The sequence below is a fragment of the Phalacrocorax aristotelis genome, chromosome 1 (assembly GCF_949628215.1).
Source record: "Phalacrocorax aristotelis chromosome 1, bGulAri2.1, whole genome shotgun sequence".
NCBI lineage: Eukaryota > Metazoa > Chordata > Aves > Suliformes > Phalacrocoracidae > Phalacrocorax > Phalacrocorax aristotelis.
The window spans coordinates 163,455,517-163,464,008 of record NC_134276.1 but is presented as its reverse complement, the minus strand read 5'-3'; the positions used below and the strand labels follow the sequence as shown (position 1 = coordinate 163,464,008).

At 57.3% G+C, this 8,492-nt stretch overlaps 1 protein-coding gene across 1 annotated transcript; it reads left to right on the top strand.

Moving 5' to 3' along the window:
• Nucleotides 1–290: 290 nt before the first annotated feature.
• TNFRSF13C (TNF receptor superfamily member 13C) lies at nucleotides 291–7,031 on the top strand. Its single transcript, XM_075078415.1, has 3 exons — nucleotides 291–3,826; nucleotides 4,304–4,540; nucleotides 6,114–7,031. The coding sequence occupies exons 1-3, from the start codon at nucleotides 3,682–3,684 to the stop codon at nucleotides 6,434–6,436; spliced, it is 705 nt and encodes a 234-aa protein (XP_074934516.1). The 5' UTR covers nucleotides 291–3,681; the 3' UTR covers nucleotides 6,437–7,031.
• Nucleotides 7,032–8,492: the final 1,461 nt, after the last annotated feature.

The window sequence follows — 8,492 nt, the reverse complement described above, 5'->3', positions numbered from 1 at the left end:
CTTCCCTGCTCCCAGGACCACCAGTGCTGCCCTGTCCCTTGCTGGGCTCTCCGCGGGGATCCCAGCAGCCAGCCTCAGCTGAAGACAGACCTCCCAGTGCACAGTTGGAGAAAACAGTATGGAAATCGAGCTCTCTGAGTCCAGGATTAAGACATAATTTTTAAATCACTCGTTTGATATCTTTGCTGGTTTATTTGTTTAATAAAAGCACTTAGTGCTGGGACCAGAGTCCCAGGCTCCCGAGGCTTTCGTTTCTCTGCCGAGGAGATAAGAAAAGCACATTTCCTTATCCAGTGAGTCATTTTTTTCTGCCCTTTAATTATGCATTTGTGCTATTATCAAGCGTATTCAGCTCTTAGATGCAAACAGTTCAAACTACTCACCAAGCTTTAACTTTTGCTGCTCCAAAAATGAGCAACACTGTTACGAAGGGCAGGGGAGGCAAAGATGGGGGAGATGAAGAAAGGGGCAGCTGATGCCCAGAGTTGGCTGGGCAGCCCAGGCCATGCTGGTGAGCAGGCACATGTGCAAGTGCCGCTGGGGAAGTCAGCGGTGCTTTTTTTCTGTGAGTAAGTGGTATCATGTGTGAATTCAATCATTGTTTTCTTGGCCCAGGAGGGAGGAGACAGGCCAGGGAGGGAGTGTGAAAGAGCTGTAGAGGGGGACAAAGAGGGCTTAGAAAATGGGAGGAAATAGGGTAAGATCAATTGCGGTGATAAGGCTGCAACACCCTTCCATGTAACAGGACTTGGCATCACAGCTGCCGTGCCCAGGCTCCCCACTGTGTATTCCCAGTGTCAGGTTTTCACTCCAGGTACCAGAACGGGAGCCATCAGATCCCGAGCTCTATTGTAAACCTCACCCTCTGCATCAAAAACAGCATGTAGGTACCTTGGTTTGGGATTTCCCTGGTGCATATATTTGACGGAAGGGGATACAGAGTTAATCTGTATGCGTGGTACAGCAGATGCCAGGACGCATTTCCACCCCACTTACCAAGCGGGGAATGGAGAGGGAAGAGTGACAGTGCTACAGCAGGAATGGAGGCTGAGGGTTGCCAAGAGATAACTGACATGGGGGAAGCACAGTGCGGGATTTCAGGAGGGGGAGCAAGACGGGGATGATGGAGGAGCATTCCCTTCTAGAAAAACAAGACCAGCAGGTGGGAACACCCTGGGGCAAGAACAGCAAAGCCTTTGAAGCTGGGAGCTGTTTTAGGGACAGGTATCCTGACAGAGCACTGGCTGTTTTGTGGCCTTCCTCTGCCTCTGTGCATGGCTCCAGCCGCACCAGCCCACAAGGTAAGATATTTTCTGCTCCCTTGTCCCTACCCTTATGCTTCTGCAAGCTGCCTGCCAGGGACAGCAAGCACTCCATGTGCCCTCTCCTCCCCAGGGCTCTCTGCTGTGGACCTCAGATGTGGCCTGGAGCAAGCCTGAACTTTTCTGCTGAACCCTCAGCCCTCCCTGCCGTGGCTTTCTGACCCCACAGAGATTCTCCCAGTGCATCCTGATGCTGGATGCATGCCTCTCCTGCTCCTGTGATTGCACCACAGCCCCACTTCTTGCCTGGGGAACACGAGAGGCAGGGAGCCGATTGAGATGGGCTATGGAAAGATGTCCTCCCTCAGCATGTGCAGGGGCGAGTGCAGCCTGTTCAGTGCAAGCATCGAGCTGGAGGGTGCTGAGCTGGCCGTGCCGCTCATGGCTTCGGAGGTCGGGGCCGTGCCGAGAGAGGGAAGTGCTTGGCGTGCCCCTGCTCACTCGGAGAGTTTTACTTTGACTAAGATGGAGGGGGAATAACTGAGTCACAGGCGCAGGAATGGTGGCCGGGCTCACGCAGCTCCTCAGAGGAGTGGCAGCCCGCTGGGTTTGGCACAGCTGTCCCTGCTGGCACAGCGCAGCCGGGCAGGGCAGTCCCTGGCAGCTGGGCACATGTGCACGTGTGCAAGGGGCAAGGGAGCAAGCGGCTGGGCACGCCGGCTGGAAAGGGAAGTGAAATTGCGGCAGACGTGGAACCGGTGGGCAGCGACCGGTTTTGGTTGGGACTTTCACTCACACCACCATGGTGCCTGGCAGGGAGGGCTGAGACAGTGCTGGGGATGCTTCAGCACTGCCCTGGTGCAAGCCACCCTCTGGGGATGCTGGTGGCAGGGAGGGAGATGCGACCAGGGGGCTGGAAGGGTCCTGCTTTAGGGCAGCTCCTGCCCTGTGTGACATGGGGTGCTGGAAAGCTGTGCTTGAGTTGTGACCCAGGGCGTGGAGCTGGTGCCTGCATCCCACCCAGGCCTTCAGGGGGTGGGGTGCTGAGGCTGTGGGCTCAGCTTGCCCAAAAGCCACTGGAGAGGGGCAGGCACACCCAGGGACCAAGTCCTCTGGTCTGCCTCAGAGGAGCTCAGTTGCCCAGTGGGGATGTCTGGTACTCTGTCACCTTGAGCCAGAGCATCCTTGGGCTTTTCTCCTCCTCCCCTCCCAGCCTCTGACCAGGACAGCAAGTGGCAGAGACCTCACTAGAAAGAGCCTGCAGGTCATACCTGCTGCAAGGATGGGATCCCAGCAGTAACGCCCTGGTAGGGCTCTCCTGGCCAGGGCAGGTCTCCTGTGCTACTTCCTTCAGCTGAGAGCAAGCCAGTAACTCTGGCTGGTCCCTTTCCTTCCTGTGGGGTGAAAAAAAAGGGGACATGACTTTTGATTAGTAAGGATGGAGAAGAGCTAATTACAGCACTGAAATCCATCACTTATCCACTTCAGATCTCAAGCACTGGGCTTGGATGTGTGAGTACCGGTGGCAGGACATTTTTCCTGCTCCTGATCAGGAACACCTAAAACTGTTAAGGGTTTATTTAGTCCCTTCCAAAGGTATGGGGACCAGACCTGCTTTGCCCATGCCCTGGCCAGTTACTGAGCAGAGCCAGATCTGAATCACAGAGAATGAGACATGGTGCCAAGGGGCTGGGAGGGTCTTTGCCACAGGTCTATGTCTGGGATGGAGAGGATGGGGAAAGTGAGGTGCTGGAGGTGATGGAGAGCACCATCATTAGTAGAGATGGAGAACACACACTAGTTGGCTTGCCCATGCAGCAGTCACTAACAGGCCATGTCCTGGGGGCAGTGGGAGCTTTAAAAAGGGGAAACCTTAGTGCCCCTGTACTCTTCTTCTCCAGTCCTTTTCTGCATTTTCCATCCAAGCTGGATCTGTGACCCTGTGATGAGGTCTTGTAAAGACCTGGGCACAGGAAAGCCTCCTGTAGGCACTGGAGGACGTGAAGGGGGCTTTTCACCAGCTGACAAGGACAGGTGGGAGCTGGGGGGATATGCCTGGGCTGGGGGTGACGTATGGCTGGGATGGGGAAGGCTGAGGGCCAAGGCGGTGACACCGCTGGGCTGGGGAACTGTGCTACTGGGTGTGGGGTGCTGCATGGCTGGGGCACGCCAGGAGCTGCGGAGATTTCAGAAGCATATTTTGGAGGAGAGGGGTAGTTTGAGGGCACACTGCACAGGCCGGCAGGGGTAGGGCTTGGGCGCTCGCTCTCCTCCTCCCTGGTGAAGATCCGCCCCAGGGCAAGCGCAGCGATCTCAAGCCCCAAGGGAGACGACGCAGCTTGACAGACTGTATCTCCCTCTGACACGGGCCCCAGGGCGCTGCGATTTCACACTTGGGCAGCCCCTTCGCTGACGCACCATGTGGGAGCCAGGCTCTCACTCCCGCTCTGCCATGTCCTCATCAGGAAAAGACGCCGCTGCCTCCTCCTGCCTCTCCTCCCAGTGCTTCGACCCCCTGACCAGGTTGTGCGTCAAGTGCTCCGACTTGTTCAAGGACAACACAAGTAAGGGGACGAGGGCAGCCAGGGACCATGCTCCCTGGGGCTGGGCAGCGGTGAAGCCAAGGGGGCTGGGGGCACCCCAGGGGTGGGCAGGTGGAGGGGACCTTCTCCTGTGTATGAGGATGGAGGTGGCAATGGAGGATGAAGCTCTGCCTTCACCTGGACAAGGGGGAGGAGGAGAGAGGAAGAGGGTAGACAGGTCCAGTGAGGGGATTGTGGTGCAGGGAGAAGATGGGTGATCCAGCCCAGCGCAGGGGTCACAGCCTGCCCCAGGCGTGACCATGGGAACAGGAGGATGCCCTCATCTCCCACCAGCCAGGAACGGCAGAGGGTGGGATGAGGGTCCCATCAGGCAGGGGGACGGTTCATTGTGGGTGGTGAGTGGGAAGCAGTGAAGATCCACTCTTCTTCCCCGCCACTGCAGCCCTGAGGCTGGACAGACGGGTGGGTAATGCTGCTGCCCTCCTTCCCTCACCCCAGCTCTTCCCCTCCTGACACTGCCGGCATCTCACCCCTCAGCAGAGCCCTCCCACACGGCACCCACCTCTGCCCTGGCGCCCACCCTTCCCTCGGTAGACCTGCCCAGCACCCTCCTGATCTTCGGGGTCCCAGCAGTGGTGGGGCTCATCCTGGCTCTGGCTGCTCTCTGGGGCTTCCTGGCCTGCAAGGTGGGGAAGCGCAGGAGGAAGAGGAAGACAGCAGATGAGGAGGCTGAAGGTAGGGGACCTCTTGTTCTCCCTGTCACAGCACCCTGAGGACTATGGGGACTTGCCACTGGCTCCTCTGAGGCACATCCCTGTCGAGGCCGGCCCCTCCACCTTGACACAGGCTCCACAGGCATCCCGGGGCATATTGGGGCAGCTGAGCTGAGTGATATTGTCCCATGTCCCCTGGGAATCCATGCCTGTACCTGACTGCCAGTGCAACCCTGATGAACCATGCCTCCCTTTGCCAGGTCTCCCTGTGCCTTCGCTTGCTTAAAGCACCTGCTGGCACTGACCCCTCTCCACGGAGGATAGGTACAGGCACTGGTGAGGAGCATCTCCCTCTCCCCCAGTAGCTGGAGGGCCATGGATGGAGTGGGGGCTGCAGGGGCAGCGGTGGGCATCTGGGGACGGCTCTGGAGAGAGACTCTCCCCACAGTGCTGTGAATAGGGGTCCCATGTTGAGCGCCCAGCTTGCTATTCCCACTTGGGATGCACAGTGCCTTCCAACACGCACCCCAAACACCGCAAGAGTGTCAGGGCCAGCCCCATCTGCACGACACCAGCGTACCGTGTGGGGTCATCCCCAAAGGCATCAAAAATAGAGCTGGGGGATAAGGGATGGGGCTGAGCCTTTCCTGGCGGGGTATTTCCAGGGTGGTGAGGTGACGGTCCATCTTGTTGGGGCATCAGCCAGGGGCCAGGTGGCCATTTCCTGCCCCAGAGACCCTTGCCTTAGCATTGATTCAACCCTGGCTGCTCTTGTCAGAAAGTCTTGCCTGTCTTCACCCCTCCCCATCCCCAGGCAGGGGTATGGTTCCCCAGGACCTTCATGTGAAGCTGCCCTGGGGGATTCTGGCACCTGCCACTGCCCCACCACCTGGATGGGTGCCTTTGTGGGGGGTGATGTGACTGGGGGCAGCCAGTTCTCATGCCCCAGCTTGCCCACACACCACGAGCAATGCAGGCTGAGTGACTCAGACCCAGGGGGACATTACCTGGGGTCTTTCTGCTAAAGCAAGTGCAGCACCCATGATGTACATGCCTGGGAAAATATCTGGAATGAAAAAGGAGGGAGAAATCCAGTGGCAAGAGAGGTCCGGCCATGATGAAGGGCTTTGGAAGCACCCCTTGGCTACTCCCCTGCCGCATGCCCTGGTCCCTGTCTCCCCCGTCCCCCCGGGCTGCACCCTGGCAAACACACTGCTGCACTGAATGTGTGGAAAGCTGCAGGAGGCTTGGGGCCAGAGGCACACGCCTGTGTTCGAAGTGTGTAAACAAGTCTATTTTTAAGCGGGAGGCAGTCAGGGAGGGAGAGCCACCAAGGGCCGGGCTGCTCTGCTGCCAGCAGGGTTTACTGAGAGGGCTCAAAGTGCAACTGCAAGTTTCTGCCTTTTCCTATTTTTTTTTTAGGGGGGAAAAACCCCCATCATTTGTAAGCAGGAGGAGTTCTGCAGCAGAAGTGCGGTGGGGACCTTGCAGGCTTCTCTTCCTCCACCTCTGTCTTCCCCTCTGTGTGTCCCCAGGGACAGGACCTCCTGGCCCCATTTTGTGAGCTTGTAACCCCTATTCTTGCCCCCTCCCAGCAAACATGGATGCCACCAGCACCCTGGCCAGCCCAGGCTGCCAGGACCCTGCCATGCCAGAGAGAAATGCCACCGTGGCCCCGGCCCCATGCCCACATCTCAATGGAGGCCTGAAGATGCCAGGGCTACCCGGCAAAGCCGGGACAAAGCGGAGGCCATGCTGCCAGGGCGATGCTGACGGCGACATCATCCTGCTTTCCACTGTGTACCCCCGGCACGAGGAGTGCAACCACAGCTTCCCACTGCCCGCCACTGAGCTGGGGGCCACGGCCCTGGTCACCACCAAAACCACCCAGAACTGTGCTGGTGAGGAGAGAGCCTGAGGGTGGAGGGAACAGGGCTGGAGCACTCCATCTGCTCCCTGTGGACACCCAGAGCCCGTCACTGGGGCGGGCAAATCCTTGCATGGATGTGAGCTGTCCAAGGACCAAAGATCTTGTCTTGAGCAAGATCTGCCTTCTAAGATGACTGTCCCTTTCCACTTTCCCATTTGTGCCAAGTCCCAAGTTACACCTGTAAGTGCTGGATGAAGCAGAAACAGATCATGCCAAGTTACGCCAAGATGCCAACAGCTGCTGCAGCCATGCTGTCAGGAGGAGGCAGAGGAGAGATGGCTGGTGAGGAAGGAGTGTGGCAAGGACTGCTGTGCCGTTTGCAAGGCTGCTGTTGCACCAGGATGGGATTGCCACCAGATGGGCAATTCCTGGGGACATGGGGCTGGAATGGCAGAAGGAGGGGGGGAAGGAAGATAGAGATGAAAGCAGGGAGTTACATTAGGATCAAGTCCCACATCACTGCGATTAGCTCAATTTTTGCTACTGACCTCAATAAAAGGAGGCTTGGGGCCATATGGAGCAAGGTGCATTCAGCATCTGCTCCATTTACAGTCCTGCCCCCCTGTCTGCTGCACACTGTAATATCCAGGTCTCTCCTCCCTCTGGCTGCTCTCATGCGGTGGCAGGCATCCACTAGCGGCTTCGGGAACCCCCTCCGCAGCCAGTCATCCACTGGCATTCATGGGAATCCCCTCTGCAGCCAGTTACCCGGGGGATGGGAAATAAGTCTGTCTTCCCAAGCAGGGAGTGAGAGAGGGAAGGGGGGAAAAAATCTGCCTTTTCTCTGACCTACAATCACTGAAGCTGGGGAGGACCAGAGGCAGGCAACGGAGACTGCTGGTCTAGAGGAGCTCCATGAGCTTGTCATTATGGCCCCAGACAACCATCACTTCAGCTCACGGTGGCTGCAGAAATACCATGTGTCACCTGGGATGACAGGGCTCCTGGTGATGGATGTTTCCACGCTGTGCAGAACCAGGGAGGGAGTGATATAAGTGCAGGCGGGATGACTTAATTTATGTGTCTTCAAGGCTTTGCCTGTGCACTAGAGCTGGCCGGTTGTGCTGGTCCAAGGCACCACTCTGTAGATGGTCTTGTTCGACCACCTGCAAGTGGCTTTACTGTGCAGGAAGGGCTCTGCTTCAAAAATGAACTTGTTTGTGTGGGAATGCTGTTCCCAAGTAATTGCAGCAGTCAATCCCCCGGCTGAACAGAGCCTGGCCAACGGCTTGGGTGAGAAAGCCTGCTGGGTCCAGAGGGAGTGGTTAAGCAGTTAGAGGTGGGGGAGTTTATTTGCATGAAGTGCCATCTTGGTGGCAGCCCAGCTCTTCTTTTGGTGAGGTGGCCTTATTGCCCAGGAGGCTTTGGGGACCAAGCAGCGGTGGCGAAGCAAGGTGTGGGAGCACTGCCACCAAGTGCCAGTGGGCCACTGAGGGCCACAGCTCATGGTATAGTCATCCACTGGTCGCTCTGACCAGCGTGGTGATTTGAAAAAGAAACTCCCATACAAATCCTGTTGAAAAAAACCCCTCTTTCAGCTCAGGTAAGGGCTTCTGCTCTCATTTCTGCTAGAGCTTCAGCCAGGCGTCTCCTCTACAGGACCCCGTTGGCATCTGCAGTTTGCAGAAGCAGCATGTCAACTAACATTGGATTCCTCAGCTGTCAAGTGCCCCTCCGATTTCCGATCGGTTATGGCATGCAGGTCATTTCCACACATCCTGTGTGCCCGACTGCCAGCATGGTGGGGCAGTGCTCCCCTCCTGCCCAGCCTGCCTGCCTGGGGGACATTTGCAACCCCCTCTGTGTGTGCTTCTCCATCCTTATGTACAGGGCAGGGGATTGCCCGTCTTCTCTGTATGAAGACTAGAAAGAGACAAATAACATGGTCGTAAAAATGAAGGAATAAAGTGAACCCATTGCCAATGCACATTCAGGGGTCTGTATGGGGTCCCCATTCCCCTGGTTTCAGGGGTCTCCACCACGGTGGCCCCAGGGAGTGCAGCAGGGCCTTGAGCTGGAGAGTCTCCCTTTGCACTGGCTTCAG

What these genes read in the sequence shown, in the direction of transcription:
- TNFRSF13C (XM_075078415.1), top strand. Translation starts at nt 3,682, where the DNA reads ATGTGGGAGCCAGGCTCTCACTCCCGCTCTGCCATGTCCTCATCAGGA. An exon ending in CTTGTTCAAGGACAACACAA is followed by an intron (nt 3,827 to 4,303) that starts GTAAGGGGACGA and finishes CCCTCACCCCAG; the next exon opens with CTCTTCCCCTCCTGACACTG. An exon ending in AGCAGATGAGGAGGCTGAAG is followed by an intron (nt 4,541 to 6,113) that starts GTAGGGGACCTC and finishes GCCCCCTCCCAG; the next exon opens with CAAACATGGATGCCACCAGC.